Consider the following 23,546-nt stretch of genomic DNA (forward strand, 5'->3'; position numbering starts at 1 on the left):
TATGTAATAATGAAAATAATCCTTGGTAACACATCCTTGTATAGATATTTCTTGACTTTTCCATGGCAGGCAAAGATGTCTGCGTAATCTTCCAGTAAGGAGGCACTTTTCTTTAGGTGGTTGATTAACTTGATGATTATATGTGTTGTTGTATGATTATTTTATGGTTTCCATGGCTCTCTGTCTGTCTGTGGTTGGTCTGGGACTGAGAGAACAGTCATGTTCAGTATTTACAGCTTACAGTCCGGGCCATTGTCCATCATTCACAAGAAGACACTCCTATTCTAATGAAATTTCCTTAACTCACCCATAGAGAGAAAGACACTGAAAAACAGAGAGAAAACACACTCGAGTTGCTGTGTGTGTGTGTGTGGTGTGTGTGTGTAGAGAGAGAGGAAGAGAGACAGAGAGGGAGAGAGTATAAGACACATAATGATGAACATGCAAAATATATTTCAGTCAATCTGGATGCTTTCATTCATATCTCAGTATTTATTTAGTTTAAAAGTCCATCTACAAACTAATGCAGAGTCAGTGTATTTCAATACCAATATCCACATTCAGTGCAATCAATATTCATTGATTCCATTAGTCGTCTATTAAGTATGTTGTTTTAAAAATGCACTTAAGATCCCAGCATCACCAATGTTATAATGTAGGATACGGTTAGTAGTGGGTGTTCAAAAGGCCATTTTGTGCACCACCACAATGAATCTGTCCAAATCCTATTTAATTTAAACAGACAGTGTTTGTGTATATGAATGAAACAATGTTACAGTTATTCTTCTATCACAATCTTCTTTTGATCTATTTTGTTTGTTTGTTGTTATCCTGTCACATATTAATGTATGAAGTAGTACACTGTATATGATTATCCTTACTGTGTTGTCATTAGTTACGTGTCAGCTGACAACAATACTACAATACATCTAATACACTGGGTATTACATACAATATCACAGACCATTGTAAACTTTGTGTGCTCCAACACATGAAAACATCATTAAAACTGTTGAATTTCTGCTAAAAAAGGATAACAAAAAGTAAAACTGTCTTTTAGTTAAACTTTTGCTTAACCAAAAGTATAATGTGACACTATTTTCACTTGAGAAATCTGTAAAGGTGTTTTGCCTTTTAATGTCTTCATGTGTTTCTTAACTGATCATTCTTTGATATGACACCATCATGTGGACAGCGTAGGTAACTACAGTCTCACTCCAATAATACATCTACAGTGTCTTTGGCATTTACTGAGGCAAATGCAGCTTATTGTTTAGTTTTAGTTGACATTCTGTTGTTTGAAATTTATTCATAAGCATACAAACAATCTATCGCATCTTTATTTCACTTCACGCACAAAAGGCGAATCATAAAACCCCAAACTGAAAATAGTTCTTCATTACTCCTACGCTTACGTTGGAGGGTTTACAGTACATCACAACATAAAGACCAAACAAAAAATTATGGAAGTACATTCACATAACTAAGGCACACTCCAGTTAGAGTTTTACTGTCTTGGATATAATGGTGATGCTCACATGATTCTTAACAGTGGCAGCCATGTAAACAGACCTATGAGAACAACACATTAAATCAAATATAAATCAGAAAACAAAGGGATGAAAAGTGTTTTAGAACACTACTGCAGAGACCAACGTGCACTAAAACAACAAACCGGATGTGGTCATTATAATAAGAACTCTGATATATAAAGTCTGAGCGCAAAGATGAGCGCTGGTAGTTTGGTAACTTTCTTAGCGAGAAACAAATCCAGTCATGGAGGAGGCAAAATTGTAATATTCTCCACGCATATCAAGTTACCGGCCTTCATCCCATGATGCACTTGTGTGTTGCGTCTGGCCAAAAGGGTTTAAATCAATATCGTAATAATCAGATAAATATTTTTCTAACCACATTGTGGCAACTGTAGGAAAAAAACACACATAAAATACTACAACTCATACAGAACACCCCACACTTAAATTAAATAGCTGTTTTTGTATGTTAGTATGTTTGGAATTATTACAGTGGACAACTTTTTAAAACAACGTGATATGATGATATCATCTCGCCATGATGATTCTACTGAAAACTGATCAATGACAACTATTGCCCAGCCCATAGTTGTGTGTGTGTAGCTGACTTGTGTAAAGATTTAATAGAGATATCTAAAACTTTAGGGGCAACAAAACAAAAGGGTTGAGGTTGCATGCATGATTGCAAGTCAAGTCAGAGACTACCTGATTGGTCCTGACAGTATGTTCGTCTCAAAGATTCAGGCAAACAGAGTGTAGAGCACATACATCTGAAAAATGTTTAAAGGTTCTGGATAAAAAAAAAGGAAACAGAAGTCAGACAAAAGAGCAGAACACTGTACAGATAGCTCACAATAAACTAAATTCAATTGTCAAGTCACACTTGATAAGATCTCTGTGAGACTGTAAAATGACTGTTAAATCCAATGAAGTCGGAGCTATCATGACCGCGTACAGATCTTTTGTCTGACTTTTGTCAAAAAGATTAAAGTAAGTCATGCAGGTGTACGTTCACAGTCAACTTAAAATGCTAAATAAAGTACAAATTCTGACACCAAACATCTGATGATATTTATAGTTTACATAAGTATCCAAATAGCATTACCAGTGTAGAACTACGTAATTGAGAGGTTCTTTCCCATGAATCCCTTCACATGACGCCGTATAATAAACAATAAATGTTTTTTTGGGCAGGGTCTGGAATAGGACAGCAAGCAAAACCTTAGAGGGATTACTATAAACTATATGAAACAAAGTAATCAAACACATCACACACATTTCTCTGGAATTCACCCCGACTTTCTGTTCTGTGACTTCATCTCCCTGAGTATACCTTTCACATCTGCAAGTTTTACATGCGCTAAAAAACCCCCACAGGATTACAAGGAAAACCAATCCTTACTTTTTTAATAACCAAAATGTTTCACAAGGACCTAGGGCATGACATGTAAACAGTTTATTTCCTAACATTGAGCTTTCCTTCGAAGCAACATCCACCACCACCACATATGACTAGGCCATAGTTCACTGCAACTGAAAGCAACATCTGGTCATGTGTTTATACAAAGTGCTTTGGTTTTCAGTGACATAAACTACATCTGTGTTGTTTGTTAACTGCACATTTTACACAAATGTGTTCAGCTGCAATAACTGCATAAAAAAAACAGAGTTTTTTTAAAATGCACAGGTGCTGGACGTTACAGACAGATGCCACAGGATACTTCTTGACATAGCAAACTATGAGTTTGAAATACCTTTTTTTTAAAATTTCAGTTTAACAAATTATTTCTGTTGCACTTTCCTTTGCACGTCCAAAGTGAAATTGTGAATCGATTTCCTTTCGAGCGATACAAGCCGATTAGTCCTTCTTCCCTTCATGGCCATTAGCTGCCACTGTCTCCTGTTGGTCTCTCTGCGGCTTGTGCCAGCTCTTGCTCTTCCGAATGGCAAATCGAACAATGTCCACCATAAACACCCAGGATAGAGCGTACATGGCCACTCCCCCACACTTGATAAAGAATCTGGGTCTTGGGGAGATCAGCTCACAGTACAGCATTGTACCTCCTACAAAGATTCGCATCACCACAAACAGCAGCACAAACAAGACGTCCACAACGTTCCCCAGCCATGTCCCGTAATGTCCCGTCTGTTTGAGGAACCAGCGTGCCTGCAGGAGGGGGTTGGTGATTTCACTGCCAAAGAGGACAGCGCAGCCCTCGATGCCAGACTCCCCCAACCACAGGGTCAACAGGATTCCCAGGATGCTCATTGTGTGGTGGGCCAGCATAACGGGTCCCTCTGTGCGGAAGTACACACACCAGGCCATATCAAAAATGAAGTAGCCCAGGCTTAGCACCATGGCGCTTATCTGCAGAGGAGTGTTCTTAGTACCTGGCGTCCGTGAACAGAGACATGTAGGATTTAGCATGTTATTTAAATACAAGCAAAACCAATCATGACAAGAGCACATAACTGTAAATATCAACATGTGAAAAGAAGAACCTATAAAGATAGGAATGGTAAAAACATCTGGTCACTGCTGAAGGGTAACACTCAAGCTACTAAGCAATGTAGAGCTGAAACAATTAGCCAAAGAAGACCTAATCAATAATAATTAATAAAATGACAGATTTACATGACTTGACAATTACTGAAGTAGCATTTAAAACATAATGTTAAAGACTTTAGTTTCAGTTTGTTTTACTTCTACTTGATATTTTTCTATCACTATGACAGCCCTTATTGTTTAGTAATTATGTCTTAAGTTACAGTTAACAGAGGGTAAGCGTCCTACCTGGATAAGTGAAAGGCCAGGGTCCGTCCACATAGCCTATGTATGCTGTGGTGCAGATTGCCAGGATGCCGTGTAGCAGGGTGACGAGGCGACAGTTCCACTCGTAGCTCCTGGACCGGTTAATGTTGCACAAGATAAAGTAGAGAGAGACCCAGCAGGACAGGGACAGGAGTGCACCAACCACAACCAGTGCCATCTTCTCTTCTACAGACAAAAACGATCAAGAAAAACAGCAAAAAAACAACTTACGGTTTCTTTCAAAAACTTCTCTGTCAGCACTCATCAAGCCAACTTTGAATCACATTACACGGAAAGACAAAAAAGCATACAGGCGCATCTTGCTCTGTAATATCGCTTACAGTAGAAAGAGACAGCATTACCGTCCAAAGACTTAGACTGTGCAATCCTTTGTAAGTGACCAACAATTAGCCTTTGCTTGAACTATAATAGCACTATAGTTGGCAGGCCGAGGGTCTGGTGGGGTGAGGGGGACGTCTCCTCTTCTGTTGTGACGTTTGTGCTAGGAGGTGAGACCATGCAGATGGACAGGCCCACACTCACTGGACTGGAACAAGATGTACACTCGAGTCTCAAAGACTTGAACCGAGTTTCAAAACTAGACGAGAGGTCACTGGGTGCTGGGCCTCAGACAGCTCGCATGAGAAATATAGTTAGTTGTTAAATTACATGTGCTCTTTTACAACACAATAAATGAATCCAAAATGTATTATTGTTGTCTTGGGTGTTACGCCCAGCAGTCTGGCGTCATGGATGTCAGGGCAGCATGGGGCGGTGAAGAAGCTGTGCCATGCAATAATATGAAGTGGGACAAATCAATTTGGGTATAGCTTTCCAAAACAGTTTTCAATAAATAGCAGCACCAAAAATTAAGGATTGTGATCCAAAACGTCTTGATTTGCAACCAACAGACCAAAAGCCAAAGACATTCAGTTGACTGTCACATGTTAAGAAAAGCAGCACATCCTCACATTTAAGAGGCTGGAAATGTGCATGAAATTAACAATCAGTTACCCAAATAGTTTATGTGTTGATCGATTTATTGTTTTCTCGTTTTACCTGTGAACTGCTACAATGAATGGGTGAGATATGGAGCTTTAAGTTCAGTTTGGTTTTATTCTGTCATTAACACAAACTACATGTAACACACAAAAAAGGCAGAGATCAAATCCAACATGGGATCTGGACGTGCAAAAAATATAGAAATAAATAAAACACATAATAAACAGCATATAACACAAACCAAAAGTGCAGCAAGTAAAATGATTAAACAGACAGATTTCATGTAACTTATTGTAACTTATTATAAATGACATGTTTTATAACCTGTGTCCTATGTGCTGCTATTTGTCGCCAATACACTCCTGTTTAAAGGAGACTTTGTTAACCTTTCATGGTGAAATAAAGTTATATATACACACAGGTGAGAGATACTGGGACTGTTTGATGCTTTTCAAATGAGAGATAACACTTTAATTACGTTCCCATGGAAACCTGTAACAGGAAATAATGACAAAAGGCAGCCAGCTGGATTAGTGTTAGCGTTAAGTTAATGGTTATTCTCTTGCTAAACTAATCTTACAAGCTCCTACACTGCAAGGGGCCAAGAAGACCAGAGCTTACCTCCATTTAACAGGTTAACTACCCAGTTAGCTGGACCAGATAGCAAACGGACCGGTAGCAAGCTAACGTTAAAGGGGGGCTAACAAAAGCGTTTTCTTATGGGATTGTAACATGTTCACAAACGCAGTAAAATACCATTACCTTGATGGTGCACATCTCTCTTCGTTTAGCTACATCCTGTGTGTTGTGTGTCCAGTTTAGGGGTGTTTCTGAAGCGGACTGTTAACGCGTACAGGGGTTGTTTGCAGACACAAGAAGGCTGCTATTTGTTGTCCTTTATTTTAGCTCCGCCGGTAGCAACCACAACAGCCTCCCTCAGCATCCCTTCATTTCCCCTCCACCTTATCAGTCGCTGTACATGCAAATGTAGCATGTGTTAGGGTTCAGCCTGGGTTATATTATCCCTTACTATGCCGTAGTTTAGAGATTATGGCAGGCGTATTAGATATTTAACCAAAAAAAGCACGTTTCCATCCTTCTTGACGTCTTCCTAAGGCGATGGGATGTTGCCTCATGCATTTCTTAACAGTGGCGACACCTTGCGGTCAATAGCAGGAATTACATACGATTTCTCCTCCAGCAGAGGGACAAAATGGAAGAACTACATAACAATAATAATACATGCAAACATGTGTAATAGGAGGCTGCACGGTGGTGTTAGGGTTGCAGAGAACCATCCTACCTGCGTGATCTGGGTTGAAACCCTGGTGGGGAGCACTGCCGAGGTGTCCACAAGCAAGGCTGCTCCAGTTTTGCCTGTGCTTGACCTCCACAGACTGGGCCACTACACAGATATTTTCCTCACATTATGGAGCATCCTGGTAACCAAGTGGTTTCAAATGCTGATTATGTAATGTTCCCAGTTCCCATTCCAACCTGTGAGCTTTGTTATCATTTCCTGCCAGCTCTTTAATGTACTCTAAAATGTCCCCCAAAATAGTTACTTACAATGCTGCATGCAGTGCAAAGAAAGACTTTATTGAAACAATTCATGTAAAACACAACTCTTGAATGGTACTAATTGCTTCATTTTCTCCTTATGGCAACTTTTTACAACATTTTAAAGAACTCTTTCATAGAAAAAATATGTTTACAAACTTAATCTACAATTACATAGCAAATATATCAGTGGAAATGTTAAGGCACTTGATCACCAGAAAAGGCCACAAATAGAAATGTTTCACTCATTTGGTTCTTTAGTTAGTAGGACATACCAACACATAAAAAAAAGATTTGATATGGCAGTAAAGACTGAAATGAAGATGGAGGTAAGACAAACCAAAAATATACTTCAACCTATTGCTCTAAAGAACAAACGGACAAAATGAAATTTGGTCCCACATGTTCAAGAAGTGCCCCTTGAATTACATATGAAAATGATAAGGGATATAAAATTCATAAATTATAAACTGTGGACATGAACACATAAACCCAGAAGCCAAAAACCAGAATTCTGGCAACTGGATACAACAGAAACACTGTTTATCCAGAAGAGGGCAGTATTGTTTGTTTAAAAAAAAAAAGGCCACACTGCAGTTTTAGTGAACTCAACATGGAAAAACACCATACTGAAGAGTCTGTTTCTAGAAACTGATATATTACACCCTTCTTTTGACAGGATTTCCTTTGACTTTGGTTTGACACTTTTGAAAACAGAATGAGAGTGTGACTGGTGGACATGATGGGGAAAGCAGAACTAAAACTGTCCTATTAAAGAATATACTACACCTGTTTATCCCTACTCTCTGTATAACCATGAGCAACAAAGTAGCATGGCATATGGATGAGCCTAGAAACAACATCCAAAATGCAAGAGGTTAAAATGTTCTGAAATGTGTTTGAATACTTCTTGTTATTGAGGACCTGTGGTTCAGACGTGTGCCTTTAAGAGCTTGTTTAATGCAAAAAGGAAAGAAAACTGATGAGGTTATTTTTAAACAAACAAAAAAAAAAGATACAAAAATAGTCCTCCATAATTTCACTTTGCAACTAAAATAAATAAAGCCAGCATTGGAGAAGCATTTTCTTTGTCAGCCAGCTTACATTGTTATAAACAGGCGTTTTTGCTGGCTATAAACTGTTTTTTTCACATAGCTTTGTAAGAAAGATAAATCCACCATCCACATTTTCCTTCACCATAATGGAAGCTTGTGTTTGTATGACTCTTTTGATTAGAGTGGGACTCTGCTGTTCCTCTGCTGGTGTTTAATTGAGCAGAAATGCACTGTCCAAGCTTTGTGCATACCGTAGCTTGTTTGAGAGGTTATTGTTGTTGTCTGTCTGTCATCTGCTCCAATAATTTCTCCACAATAAAGGCACAAAAGTGACAGCATCTTGGCAAAGTCACATTATAGCTGACAACGATATGTCACATGTCCAAGAAAAGGCTTAAAGTTAGTGGGTCCCTCTTTGAACAACTGTGGCCTGCATGTCTCCTTCCTTGTCAAGGTTTTGGTCTCATTTGGAACCTGAATTCATTTCAGTTTCAGCTTGAACATCTGGATCTCACCACTCCCCACCTGAGACTGCTTCACTTACCATCATATAAACCGAGGTCCAGTCTTACTGTGTTTACTTTGAATAGCATGGGTGGAGAAGCATTGGCTTGGCTGGGAAAAATGTATTTCTCTTTTCTTAACCATCCAGAACAAAATGCTAGGTCTCCTCGTCCCATAGACACAGTTGTTTTTGAGGAACATAGTAGGTGAAATGGTAACCCTTGCTGCAGCTCTTTATGCCACACTTGTAGTTAGAGCCTTTGCCTGTGGTGTCCCGGCTGCGGCAGTACTTGAGCAGACATGGGTACCACTCCAGACGCAGGCTGTATGTGCAGAGACAGGGCTGCCACAAGTCTTTCGTAAAGTGACAGGCCTGAAAGTTGGGCGCCTCCGTTGTTTGGGGCAGGACCTCAAATAAGGAGCCATCCACTCCTATAACACAGAAAAGAGAGGGGCATTATTATTCAAGCATGTGGTACTAAAAACAAAAGCGAGCTATCATAGAGTTATGTGAATCATTCTCTCTATGATTTCACTCAATTAAATACTGTATTGAACTGGAGAGGGCAAACAAAGTGGCTTAAAAGAGGGGAGATGGTGCAGTAAAAGGGGAGCTTTGTTATGCAAAGGAGATGCTACTGTGAATCCCTCGGCTGATAATGGTGCAGAGTGCTTGGTGAACCATGACCATCAACATTGTTTCCTCTGTAACAGTGCTGTCAATGGACAATACTGCTGTCGTATGGATTCTCCTCAGCCTGGATAATTTGAACTTCATTGCCATTAAGGTACTGGATCCCACTGCATAACGGCCTTTAATAACAAATAGATTATAAAAATCAATTTAGGTAGTAGTTTAGGTAGTTTTGTACAATCATGTCACCAGTTATTTCTCCGACTGTTTAGAGAAATAAATGTACCTAAAAACCAGTGTGCTGGGTGCCTTTATCAGGAATTAAAAGAGACAACTGGTTAACATAGATAGCGTGAACAGTAATAGAGCCTTATCAACAAAACGGCAGAGATAATACTTGGAGTAATATCACTAAAATGAAGAGGAAAGAGGTGTTTAGCTGATACAAACAGGGAAGATAGAGAGTGTTGGGGAGATAAAGAGTGTCAGTACAGGCATAGAGTGTATAGAGGCAATCAGGAGGGATGGGAGGGGAAAGAGATAGGACTACAGGCAGACATTTTGTACAAATCACCAACAGAGGAGAACCAACAGACCACTGACCTTTGTCCAGCCAGTGTTTGACATCAGCCTCCCTGGTGTAGATGGCCTCCCGGGCCTCGCTGCACATGTTGTGGATGTGGGAGCTGAGCTGCCAGGCCCGACTTAGGTTGACCGCCACGCTCATTGTCAGCTGCTCCAGTCCTCTCCGCTCCTCTGCCAAACGGATGGCCTGAGGATTTTTCTGAGCAGACATCACAAATTATCAGTTTTCACACTCTTGTGTTTATATGGGAACATATAAATGTTCCATTTTTCATAATAAAACACTTAAATGCTGCCTGATCTGCTCTGTCATACCTGCCTGAGACGGGCCATGGACTCACTGGGGATGATCTCATTGCGGCTGAGGCGAGAGATGAAGCACAGGGCCTGGTATTGGTTCTGCCCTCTTTCCAGCTCGCCCAGGATCAGCGCTCGGAATATCTTCACATCCTGTAAGACATAAGGGATGAGAGATGACTGGCTGAACGGATAAACAGACGATTCCCAGAAGACATTGAAGTGGTGCACGAGGCGAGGTTATAATAACTTACTGTTTATATGTGTAGGCTCATACAGATTAGAACAAATATTCTTTCCATTTCAGTACTTAATGTAGCACTTTTACCAGACACTCAAAGTAATTCAATATGTGAAGTTCAAAGATGTTCAAACAACCGTCTGTTAAAAGTAAAGAGGGGTTTATGTTTGCTACACCCATTGAGCCTCATCTGACACTTTGTTGATACTTTTTACTGTCTGTAGGCCTGTGCAATGTTGCTCTAGTCATGCTCTGGTTATTTGTACTGTCAAATTAAGGCTTTGGGCCGGTCTCTTGACAAACTTATCAAGAGTTCCTCACATGCCGTAAAAGTCAGAAACATTTTACCACGCTGTTTTATGTGGAACTGTAGAAGTAGGAAAATGGTGATAGTGGAGAGTTCACAAAAAAACTTGTTGCTGTTGGCAAGTGTGTGGGAGATCTGGCGCCAAACCCAAGGCCATAAAGAGTTCTGTGAGAGGGCATGCAAAGCATGATGGGAAGCTCCAGCAGTGGGGAGAGCAGAGCAGCGGACCTGTCTTCCTATTCATCAGACACCCCCCTCCCATCCCTTGGCTTCTGCTTCAAGACAGACACACACAGTCCAAAACACCCCTCCTCCGCTTTTCACACACCCGTCTGAAGCAAACAGGCTGCAGAGGAGTAGCATTTTCAAGGCTTTCACTCCCTGCGCAGGAGGAACTCTGGGACAGTTAACCAGCCACAAAGATAACCCCATTGAGTTCTCCTGAGCTCTTTGGTCCCACTTTCTGTATGCTGTAAGTGTGCACACTGGAGAGAAGTGTTTACGCTCTGTAGTTCTTAATAAGAATACTTTGCATGATCACCAGTTCCTCGATTTAAGAACCACTTTTGTCTGTGAAAAAAATTTCTGGCAGACGTACAATACAAGCACGGGCATTACACAAGACAATCATGCGATACAATTTGACCTTTGGAAAGCAAATTACTGAGCAAATATTGATTCACAGACTTTATGTGATATTAACCTCAGTTTTCCCCTCGCATATCTCTGTGAGCTGCTCGGTGTTGTACGAAAACATGGACTCAAAGGGCCGTAAAAACACAGAACACCTAAATTTAATACCTCAGATGTTTTATATACTGTTTTTTTTTATAAAAAGAACAAAGTCTGAATGATTAAAGAGAATGTCAAGACTAAAGTAGGCATGGATATATCACCGTGAGCATAGTGAGATGTAAGGAAGAAGGAGTACAATGCCGACAAGAGACGGCCGAGAGTGCCATTTCCCCTCAAGTGTAGGGAGACGCAGAGGCCACGACTTCAAGACCTCCCATATTGCAGACACATGGCGCTATGCTGTGTCTACGTGTGTGAGTGTGTGTAGGCAGAGAGAGAGAAAGAAGGGGGAAGGCATTCACGTCAGCCACATAGATTTGCCCCAGGACTCTCTGGGTAATTACAGAGAAGCAGGGTAGCTCCACCAACTCCGCTTCTTTGGAACCTACTCAATGGTAAAGTGTAGACGCTGAGATCTCCTCCTCCTCGTGTCATTATGTGTCCAGATTAATGATTGTCTACTCCTACTGCCCTGCATTTGGATTTAGGCCAAAAAGGGCAAGAGGAGGGCAACAGTGCTTAGTGTGACAACAGCTTTTTCTGATGTAACTTTATGTCAAGTCATATGTGCACAATAAAAAAGCCATATGGGAATAATTTGGGGTTATGAACTTATTTGCTTTCTTACGGAGAGTTAGATGAGAAAATCGATACCACTCTCGTGTATGTATGCTAAATATGAAGTTATAGCCAGCACTCAGTTAGCTTAGCTTAGCATTCAGACTGGAAATGGGGGGGGGGACCAGCTGGCCTGGCTGTTCGAAGGTAACAAAATCTGCCTACCAGCACCTCTAAAGCTTGCTAATTAAGACGTTATATTTGCAGGGTGCTTTTCTCTAGCTTGTTCAGGCACAGTACCTTCCTGGAGTCCTGTCGAGTCACTGCTATTGTCATTTGATTTTTATTTATGTTATTTATTTAGCAGACTCTTTTCATATATATTACAAACTATTAATTTACACATACAGGTGTCACTGAATAAAAAGACTCCATAAAATATTTCTGCCTGCAGCCAGTGGGTCTCCAGCCAACTGTTAAGAGAAATTAAGTTTAATCGTGGCCTTTAAATGGCAATAACAAACCAGTGTTGATATCTTAGCGGTTTGGGTGCTGCCAAGATAATAATCAGCATGGCTTCTAAAAGCAAAAAGAGTAACAACAATGACATCATCTCCACATCTCCATCCAGACAGAAGCTGTTGGATTCAACTGTTTGTTTGGATAAGACTAGACTCACATCTGCCTGCCTTAAACCAGCACTGGCACATGCACACACTGACTCCATTGTGCCGACACACTAAAAAAAAAAAGTATGATAAAAGAAAACGCTGCAAAAGAGTGAAACGTGCAGTAATATGATTAAAGAAGGTTTTACACCTGTTATGATGACAGGCAGCATCCAAGCACCGGGAGAGAGAGTAAAACTGATCTGACTGATCAAACAGCTACCTCTTTTAAGTCGGTCGGTGGTGTTTTTCCTTTTTAAGTTTTAGGAATTATTCAAACTGCTGACGGGGGATGATACTGGTAGTGTATGACTGAAGATCAGACAAATATAATAGAGGCAGGTGTCAAGCTCTTCAATAGGGGCTAACGTACTGTTTTGTGTTGTGGCAGAACCGGCTTCATCTGGGCTATTGGGTATAGATTGCTGCCCCAATATCCTAGATTACGAAACAGTGGACAAAGTTAATGCCAGGGATTCATCTGAATAGGAAAACACTGACTCATCTTTAGGACATCATAGACCAGTGGGCCTGCTAGAGCTTGAAAATGAAGAGTAATGCCACTTGAATTCACAACTACTCCTTAAGGAAGTGAGGCCTATACTGTATCAGGAAAATGAGTCACCCCCTAAAAGTGCGTTTCCACAGAATTACATAAAATTAAAGGTTTGCAGACCAACATTTAGAGCAAATCACCAGGTATGGACATTAAGAATTAAAAGAGTGACATTTCCCCATCTTGAGAAAGACTTGTAATACCATAATCAAAGCACAGTGCAGCCTTGAGTTTTTCCCGGCCAGAGCAGTGTAAATGTCAGCAGGGCTATAAATAATCAACACAAGTACAGATTCCTCAGCATTGCTCCCTGACACCCGGGACTTGGCCATTTGCAGACAAACTACCACTGGCCAACAGCCAAACACAAGTCTGTATTCATGCAACCTGACTAGTGGGTCATACTAAGACCTGTTAAACAGGAGAGAGGTGGGGGCTCTTTCATTGGTGGTTACCTTTGGTGGGTCAGGTTATTTAAGAGGTGAACAAAAGCCTATTCAGACACTCAAAGGGTGCCATTTACAGTGAACATTCTCCGTCACTGTAGTTGTAACCCAGCAAGGCTAAATATGTTTTTTTCACAGAGTATATATCTGCTTTAATGGCTGTGAAAATTAGTTGTGTAAAGCTCTAAACTGAAAAGAAAATAAGTCACTTTTCTGTGAGGGCTCTGGAGTTAAAAGCTGTTTAAATCTCCTGGTGAAATAACTACTGCAAGGCATGAACATCTCACTTTGGGTGCCATACTAACTGTGCCAACTCGCACTTGCATGCATGGATGGACAGTCAAACACACACAAATGCATGCTTGCACACGCACACACACACAAACAGTGTGCCAGTAGCTATCCCCTGTGCTGGAGGTTCTTCCTGTTTTCCAATCCCCTCTAAGACCCTGTCTGTTGATAAGGCTGATGGCAGGCCGGGGACGACTGTTGGTCAGCCACGCTCTGATGAGTCATTTGGGATCACTGTGGGTCTGTGTGGGTATTTGAGTTATTGATATTGATATTGTAAAAAAAATAAGCAACAACTAGAACTTTTTCCTCTTTTAAAATGGTCCAATGGTCTGGCTCTATTGCCAGAAATGGAATATAATATCTATAAGTATGCTTTCATTAGTGTATAATCTCCTGAAAATAAGAACTGTGTTTTTACTACCTTAGAAAGAGCCGTTTTTATTTACAGGAGGAGCAGATACTATTCTACGAAGGCCACCATGTTGAACTGCAATGTTTCTACAGTAGCCCGGAGAGGACAAAAAACAAACATTGACTATAGATAAGGTCTTTCACAAGTTTTGCGGCCACCGTAATCTGCAACACTGTTGTCAGATGCCACTAAATCCTCCACTCTGGTTCTTAGAGGACCTTTCCATGTCAACAGCTCACATAGTAAAAAAAAAAAAAAACGTATATAAAAGCTCACAGTGTCAGCATCATACAGGCTTCCAGAAGATCCATTTGGCCAATATTTGAAGAAACAAAAGTGATGAAATGTTGTATTTACTTTCAGGACCCCCAACCTACCCGAAAGGCTTTGAATCCCCATTCAAAAACAACTTACGGCTTTACCGTGTTTTAGCGTTGGGGAGAATATTTGCCTTGGTGCATGAGGGGGGCCAAGTCAAAAAGCACAGGTGTAGGCAGGGATTAAAGATCATGTTGGGAGACAGAGAAAGAGAGAGGGTAAGACAGACTCACACAGACAAAAGGAGCGGGAGAAAAGCCGCTGCGCTAGGAAATGCTTGAGTTGAAGCTAATTACATAGGCTCCAAAGGCAGGAATGTGGAGTCACATTTGGGGCTGGTCACACCTGGCTGTCTAAAGAGTGAACCAATTAGTAAACAGTGTCTGTGACTGGACAATAAAAACACCGGAGGCCATGGAAAGAAAGGTGTTCCCTTTGGCTATTCTCCTGACAACAATGGAAGGTAACTTACTTTTCCTACTGCTGGAGTGTTAATATTTAAGTGTTACATGTGAACTCAGAAATGCACCCACAGAAACTCCCCCGACAGCCTCCAATTTAATCTTAAAAAGTCTTCAAACCTGTGCAAAGTATGTGCAGGCCACAATGAGGGGACTATTCATTCACACAGAGTCTGGATACAATTATCTAGACACCCAAACTGTTTATGGAGACTTTGCATTCAGGAAATGAGTAGGAGACAAACAGTGAGTGCTAACAGGGAAGGAAATGAGGCACAGAGATAAGGCATAAACAATAGAGATGCCTAAAGTCCTCTTCAGCCTCTAACTGTTGTCCCAAAGCTTTCATATCCTGTTGCAGGGGACACACAAACTGCTATTTAATGCCAAAAATAATGGTGTAAATGAAACTATAGCTCATTAGTATCATTTTTAAAGGCTGGTATTTGAATAATTTTCAAAAGAAATGTTATCTCTGTGTGTGTCACACCTTTAATTTTTATGAATCTGTTTAGAAAATGTTACTTATAAAATGTTTCTTTTTAAAAATAAAACCGAGGAGCCTGCTGCTAGTTATTTTCATCCCTTTCAAAAACATATTTTTCTTTCTTTCACAATAGAAACTGTGTTTTGGGAATGTGACACAAGAGCAGTTTATTTGACAGGAAAAGGGGTGATGCAATACCTTCCCAGGTGTAGACCCTTATAACTTTAGCACAAGAACGTGGTCACAAGGGTTGCACAGTGAAGTCAAACACACAGTGAGTAAATTAGTTTGAAGCTAACCAGGCTGAGCCAGCCAAAAGGACACAGCCATGCATTTCACAAGAGGACATTTCAGGACACTGTGTAGAGAACAGAACAGAAGCTTTGGCAGAGTAAACACTTTGTTAGCTTTTTGTTGCCAACTGCAATCTTAAATCCTCTGAGGTAGTTAGAAATGTTCACAACTATGCACGGTGCAAGCCACAACTACTGTCTCCTTGTCCATCCAAAGGCTGTTCCCACAGCACCATGCAGTCCACAGTCCCTGATCACTGGGGAAAAAAACCCCCCCAAAAAACCCAAAACAAAAAAAAAGGTGGATGTTAGCTATCTGTCTCTTTCTGCTACGTCCTCTCTCCCTGCATGACTGTGGGAATTAGAATCTTTTTTCTTTATCAGCAGAATTACAGACGAACATCTGGCCTACTGGTGGGAGGAGGATAAAGGATAAAGACATCAACAGGGTCCAAGGGGCCACGAGAGGCCAAAGGGGGCCCATGTGGGGCCTTGAAGTGCCACGACGAGGCCACAGAGGAAGCTATTTTCCTGGGATTCAGAGTCAGCAGGGAACAAAGGGTGGCTGGGAGAGCGACTTAAGTGTATGGGTTCATCTTTGAAAAAGGTCCTATTGCCTGCACACATTGCAGTGAAAGGTGCAGGGAGCAGAAACAGCATTATATAAAAAAGGACCCCACAACTGACATAATCTCAGCTATAAAATGGAATCTGTGCATTTCCCTGCACAGGACCTTAATGTAAACTATAAGCAACATGTCACACAGATATTACTTTCTTGAAAAGTAAGAGCAATACAGTTCCTCTTAATCACACATCTTGTTTGACTATGCAGTAACTTATCTGTGGAGTATCTCTCTCCCACACAGAAAGGAGCCACAGCATAGAAAGTGAAACTGAGTAGGAGTAGACATCTTCTAAGATACTCTTCAACGTAAACAGTCTACTTAAAGTTCTGTTTCATTTTCCTGTAGTTTGGGGATAATTTATTACATGTACAGTTTCATGAGTGTTGGTTACTCACGGGTGACTTGCTCTGACCTTACACAGTAGCAGATGTAGACTTATGCGTCCTCAATAGTGTCTGAAACAACATTTTCCTGGAATGGGTGACACTTACCTGTAAAAAAAGACTTTACAAGTTTGTGCAAGTGACAAAGTGGGATGGTGTTTCAGGGTTGAGTGAGAGGAAAGGTGTGTCAACGCAAAGAACAAAACAAGCAAGGCATAAAATGTGGTGACTGCACTGCTATGACTTGCAACTGATGCACAGTACAAAACAACCGGCAGTTGCTTCATTTGGCAAACACCGGCATTTCCCAAAAAACAAAAATAACAGAACAAAATGGATTGCCAGCACGCCGCCCACACAGGACAGAGTTTGCCTAATAGCTAATAAAGGGCACAGTCCAAATCCACTTGAACAATTTTAATGGGTGACACAGTATATGAAGGCTGTGCGAGAACTAGGAATTGACATCTGCCAAGCTGTATCACAGATACTGTACCGTACATCCCAAAGGGAGGGCACACAGAAAGGCCAACCAAACCTGCCTCCCCAACCCCCAACTCCCATTTTGCTTTTGACATAGCACGAGGGTGTGTGTGTGAATTCATTCTTACGACGAGCTTACAGTTGGGCGTATCCATAAAGCCTCTGTGCTTTGAAGACAATCAGAATATACACTAGAGTGAACTGACCTGAGGTTAAAACTGCCCCCAGCTGAAACACAATCCGGTTAGGAGGCTGAAATGAAATGAGAATCTAATAAAACGGATGACACAACTCATTCTCGCCACGGTGCCATTGTTTACAAAATCCAGACCCATTTAACATGATAGTGTGAGATAGTGAGTGTCAAGTGGCTTTCAACATCTGTTGCTCTCTTTGACCCATCAGCACAGCAAGGGGTCACTCATCACATGTCTGCACTGATGAGGATAAAACTTTCCAGCATAGAAAAATATTCTCTGAAGTGGTTAACTTTGAAAATGGTTTGATATTGTATTATGGATGGAATGAAAAACAAGGTTTCTGTGAGGATGACAGACTAATATGATCTGAAAACATTAGTGTGGGTGGAAAGCTTTCCAAATTTAAAACAGCTTCTGCATTAGTGTGGCCAGATATTTATTATTGGTATTTGTTTATTTAAATAAATCAAAGCAGATAAAAAAAAAAAAAAAAGTACTCTCAATTTTTTGTATTATAGAACCAAGGTGCTTGCAAGGACGTGCACCATTGGATCCCAGAAATTAAAACTTCCTCAAGTGTTAACTCAGCCGAGAAGCCTGTGAAGTCACTCACATTCCTGCATTGATCAAACCCACTCGTTGGACATGAAAGCAAGACACATGAGTACAAACTGATTAGATTCTCTGACAAAGTTTCTACATCTGGAGAGACCCAAAACAGACCTCTCAAATATGTGAGACATTTCCCTTGGATTAATCTCCAAGACATGGTTTATGCTCAGCTCAAGGTCTTAGACTGTGTTAGACCATAAATTGTTGCAGTGGTTGCTGAAGGAAAAGAGCGGTGCTGAATGTGCAACTAACACATGACTTAAGAGGAATTGTCTCTTCAAGGCTACAACAGCACACTGGGTTTGTGTTGTATTGCAAGACTTGGCGATGACACTGAGCATGTCATCAGGATATTACTGAACTGCAGACAGATTGCTGCAATTGTACATCATTTAAAGTAGATTTAGCTGTAAGACCGTAATGAAATAGTTAGATTCCTAACATTAAATGCCTTAATTACACTGTGAAAGGTTTTTAACAAGTTCAGAAACTTACAAATGTAATTACAGCATAAACAGTGGATAAACAACTCCCTCCCATGATTCCTATCTTTCATTAAAATGACAATATCCCAGTTCTTCAGTGGTTTGAACTTAACAATGTTATCTCCATGTTGAGATTTACTCAACATGACACAGAGGTGTCATGAGCAAACTAAACCACATCATCTTTTCCATATGGCTCCTAGCAAATGTAACCCTCCTGAAATCACAGTCCGGCTGATTCTCACAGTGATTCATTGCTTGAGTACGGTTGACTAAACTTCCTTTTTACATCTAGCAGACTACTCCGCCAGTGTCTAATGGCTATAACATTTACCATCTCATCTTTGCCACGTATCCACAAAGCAGAAAAGAGCAAGACGGCTGCTTTATTTGAAATGATCCTAGTTGTAGCAAAGATCAAATCCTTTTTTTAGATTTAGATTCACTCAATGACGAGTAACTTTACTTTAACCTGTACAGTACCTATCCACCGTTGGCTATGTTGTTCAGTATAAATCTCCGGTGTTTAACATCCCTGTTAAAACACTCGTCTTCCCACATGCGTTCATCTGGACTGTATATTTATGGCAGCTTGAAGTGACAGCTCATCCAACTTTCCATGAATCTTGGAGATACTGCACAAGAGCTGAATGAAAACCACATGCAGGAGAAATTAGAAGAGAGCAGGCAGGAAGAAGTGAGCAAGAGACAGAGAGGGGGACACAGCGAGAAAGAGCTTTGAGGTGGGGTGGGGGGTGGGGGGGGCAAGGAGGCCAACTTACAACTGTAACAGATAAATCCAGGCAGCGGAAAAGAAAAGTGATCTAAGAGGTTCTATTAGGCTTATTCAAATAAACAGGAAACCATATGTGCATGTGTGTGCACGCATGTGTGCATGCATGAAGGGACTCGGGAACACCGGGCGCCTGCACAACCAAGCAAGCGGCTCCCTGCTCACAGATCAGTGTATGTCTCTTTATATTGGTTTGTCACCAATGATTGGGGGTGACGGCCTCTTCTCTTTCAACTCAAAATTAGCTGTTTTGGTTAGTGAACCAGACGTGCAGATCAAAAAGGTCAGACATGCCCACTTAATCCTGGTAAATCTCCCCCTTCACATCTCGCCAGCCTGTCAGCTTCTGTGTGACAGCAACCATCACAGACACATGCCTTTGCTCTGTGCGCCACCGAGAGTCCCACCCCGCTTTTACACAAAGCAGTTGTAGTTTTCCTTCCAGGACTGACATTTATATGTCTCGGAGTAGTAATCGTCAAAAGTGAAACAGCGTCATCTTTCCAAAAATTGTGGATGTAATGCCGGTCAGGGAGGGACACTTGATCTGCTCAGCTACTTTTAGAAGAATGCTAAATATGGCGGCTGATGATCAGCTCTGGGCTGGAGTAACAGGGGTTTTAAGGCCATTGGGGTCTGTGGACATCCAAGTCTGAGGAGCAGCAGCTGTCTTGACCTCTGTGAAACTCAAGCTGAGATGGAAAAAGATGAATGAAACAAGTTCTACTTAAGTTCATGTGCGAGCAACAATGTCTGCTCCAGGGGGTTTTAGGCTTTTTGGATGGTTTCCTTAAAGCTTCAGATCTATGAGCCCGCATACTTGCCTAGAGGCAACCATTTAGCTTGACCCAAGAAGCCATTGTGGCCACTTGATTTCAGCTTTGATGGGATATAGATTTAGGGCAGATCTTATGAGTTATAATAAAAAAAAATGGAAAAAGGTATCAAGGAAGTGGCGTTTACTCCCATCTATCACACCTTGTTTTGGGGCTGTCGACTTCACCCCTGGGGTCAAGACTTGGATTTGTTAGAGCGGGGCTTTCTGGTCATGTGAAACATACACACCAGGATTCCTGCAAGCCCCAATTAGGTGAAATTGTTAAATGACTTAAAAATGAAATAAGTGGTTTCCGAAAGTGAAGTCTGGGGACCTCAAAGAGATCTCAAAGAGGTCCCAAGTCTTGGATTCAAAGAAAAATGGCTTATAATAAATTGTTTTACTTACTGGAGACTTCTCAAGGACCCCATCCTTAGTTCTGGGAACCAAGAAGTGTCCTCATTTGTAACAAGTTCAGGTTCAGGATAAATGCACAATTATAAAGTAATCGGAGACTTTCTAACAGCCTCTTCCAGATCTCATATATCATGGTCGGATAGAAACGTCCCCTCGGGGCCTAACAACGTTTAGTTCAAATGGTAAACAAGACCACGTCTCACCTGTTTGAAGTCCGCCACAAAAGTGATGAGTGTCCCATCTCCCTGCTTGAACTCGAGCGATATCGTGTCCCTCTCACTGTCAGCCTCCAACACCTCCTCGGTCACCAGTCCGTCAGTGAGCCGGACCCTGACCCGCAGCTCTGAGCCGAGTCCCACAGCGACGACCAGCACCAGGGCGCACAGACGGGTCAGGATCCGAACCGAAGGCGCAGAGATGCAACTCGCAAACATCCCAGAAGACTCAAAACTGAACCCGACAGAGGAAATAATCGAGGCGAAATCCAAAGATCTGCGCTCATATCCCCCCCATCTCACTATTTACTTGGATTTTTTCGTAAAGTCTTTTCCTTCATATTCAAAGCGGGGTTACAGTTTATAGATCGCAGTCCCATATGGTCCCCAGTCGGCCGGCACTTTCCAGAAGAATTACAAACACGGTCATAGAAATCAGACGACAGAACCCGTCACTAGAATTTCTGCTTTTTTCACTCCTGGGAGCCTAGTTCACTACCACTGAAGTCTCTCGCTCCGGCGTTGTTCATATGAGATCATGCGCAATTTCAGCTTCCCCCGACGCACCGCAGCCAACAGTCCGATGATCGCACGTTGCTTCTCATTCTGCTTTGTGTTGATATTCCCGACTCCTCTGAAATTCACGCAGTCCCGTCACTTCCTATCCGTCGGTATCCCACTGCTCGCCGGCCTCCAAACTTTCTGTTGTGTGAGTGTGAGTGAGCGCAGTGATGGTAGTAAACCCTTAAAGCCATACCACCCTCTGAAAACTCTGCCCATCCCCCTAAAGGCCTCATGTGATCCTCCTGCACTCCAGCAAGTAGGCTGAACTAATAATACCCCCAACAATTATAACAAAGGTGTTGTTAGGATTTGTAAATCATAGCTTTGTGTATGTTGCTCTTGCCATGTAGGGATAAATAAAAGGCTGGGCAAACTCTAACCTGCAGCTGGTGGTGATAAAAAAAAGCAAACAATAACTAGTAGCAAAAGAAAAGGAAAATATTTAGCCTATTAAAGATTTTTTAAAATCTTATTGTTGATAAGTTTACAACCTTTTTAAAATCAAAAATCAAGATAAATATATTAAATGCAATCAATTTCTATCATACCTGAATTGGATACATTATTCTAAAAACATCCTCTTGACATATTAAACACTATTGTTCATCACAGATGTGTGAAATGTATTACTATTACTGTGAAAAGCAACACTATAGTCTACCGCCTACAGCCTGAGGAAAACAAACATCTAGGATGATATATGAATTCTCTCTAAGCTAATAACCAAAACAAAAGTTGCATAAAAATCAAATCCGATACAATCTCCCTGTGTGAGCTCACCATTGTTTAGTTTTGCAGTTGCTTATCTGATGTATCTATGTTGCGCTGCGTTGTGAAATAAATCTATCAGTTAATTATTACCTTTGATGACAACATATGGTTGATTAACAGTTTCAACCTGAAGGAGAAAATACAGTATGTCCTTTATTCTGCTGACGTGCATTATTAAATTTTATGATGTCCTGAAGGGGAAAGATTGACAAACCTGAAGTGATAGCTGCCAAACAAAGAAATGCTGTCTATCTGGAGGAAGATCTCAGAGCCACATTAAATGGTAGATTACCATTGTGTGTGTGTGTGTGTGTGTGTGGCAAAAGGGAGGGTGACGTCCCTGCACTAAAACCACCTGAGCAGTTGTGTTATCTCTACCGGCGGACGCACTGCATTCTGGGTGGGCCGAGCCCCCGGGCTGGTGACCCCAAATGTGGCAGCTAGGACTCGAGTGCTGCTGAGACCAAGAGGTGGTCGCTCCAGTGAAGGGGAAAACAAACAGAGAGGCTATAAAGCAGAGCAAACATTGTTAGCTGGCCCTGGCAAACCATACTGGGCCCTGGACCCTGATAGACCGGAGGTCAGGCAAACACCCCATTGTGATGTGAGTTTAGTCCTCGAGTATTCTCAGGCTACATCTTAGTTGGAGTATTTAAATAGCTGCAGGCTAAAGAAGGAGATGGGATGTGATTCTCCAAAGTCAACAACTTAGTGTCTTCACTCTCAGCAAACATGTAAATCCATCTAACAGTTTTGGAGCTTTGTTCAAAAATCACATGTTTGCCTGTTGCACTTGCTTCACTCTGAATTTGCAGCATCTTCTGCATCTGCACGCACGCAGTCCAAAGTGCAAGTAGCTCTGTGAGGCTGTTTGCCCGCAGTGACTCAGGCAGATAGCAAAGACGGACACAAGCTACAGTGTACAGAGGGTATTTATGATTAACCAGCAATTGCGTTGTCCTGCAGTAATTGCGGACACAATGAGCAGTGTATGGTTAACCGTGTCAGTGCCTTAACTCACTGCTATTTTACAAAACAGTGGAACCGAGGAGAGAAAGAATCTGTTTTTGTCACTGTATTGTTAAGAAGGAGCCAAACATCCTGAGAATTATATTTGCATCTGCTTTAGGTCATTAAATGATAATAGAATAGAATTCCTTTCCCTGTTTACTTGATTTCTTTATGTACCCGTGTATTTATCCCAGTTTTGCAATGCTCAAATTTACTTGACTATTCTCTCGAATGTTCCAGTTGAAATGTAGAGAAGCTGTTTGCATTCCTAAAGGTAAAAACCTGTGAAATAGATGCCGCAGTCTTGTCTGGTCAGACTCTCTGTGTTTGCTTTTTCAGCGCAACA

General features: G+C 41.3%; 2 protein-coding genes across 4 annotated transcripts; both read right to left on the reverse strand.

Annotated features, from left to right (window-relative positions):
- Positions 1–482: 482 nt before the first annotated feature.
- On the reverse strand, positions 483–6,818 carry tlcd5a (TLC domain containing 5a). 3 transcript variants are annotated; one of them, XM_035680057.1, is made up of 3 exons: positions 6,112–6,818; positions 4,330–4,533; positions 483–3,926 (listed from the first exon to the last, which is right to left on the reverse strand). In XM_035680057.1, the coding sequence occupies exons 2-3, from the start codon at positions 4,523–4,525 to the stop codon at positions 3,394–3,396; spliced, it is 729 nt and encodes a 242-aa protein (XP_035535950.1). In that variant the 5' UTR covers positions 4,526–4,533; positions 6,112–6,818; the 3' UTR covers positions 483–3,393. The 3 variants fall into 3 exon arrangements, with proteins under 3 accessions (XP_035535950.1, XP_035535949.1, XP_035535951.1); XM_035680056.1 differs by lacking the exon at positions 6,112–6,818 and adding an exon at positions 4,689–4,809; XM_035680058.1 differs by lacking the exon at positions 6,112–6,818 and adding an exon at positions 4,710–4,794.
- A 109-nt stretch (positions 6,819–6,927) lies between these two features.
- Positions 6,928–21,591, reverse strand: oafa (OAF homolog a (Drosophila)). Its single transcript, XM_035680055.1, has 4 exons — positions 20,843–21,591; positions 10,003–10,137; positions 9,706–9,886; positions 6,928–8,900 (listed from the first exon to the last, which is right to left on the reverse strand). Exons 1-4 carry the CDS (start codon positions 21,071–21,073, stop codon positions 8,626–8,628), a joined length of 822 nt encoding a protein of 273 aa, XP_035535948.1. The 5' UTR covers positions 21,074–21,591; the 3' UTR covers positions 6,928–8,625.
- Positions 21,592–23,546: the final 1,955 nt, after the last annotated feature.

The sequence above is a fragment of the Morone saxatilis genome, unplaced genomic scaffold, assembly GCF_004916995.1.
Source record: "Morone saxatilis isolate NCDOM2014 unplaced genomic scaffold, NCSU_SB_2.0 Contig8, whole genome shotgun sequence".
In the NCBI taxonomy this organism is placed as follows: Eukaryota; Metazoa; Chordata; class Actinopteri; family Moronidae; genus Morone; species Morone saxatilis.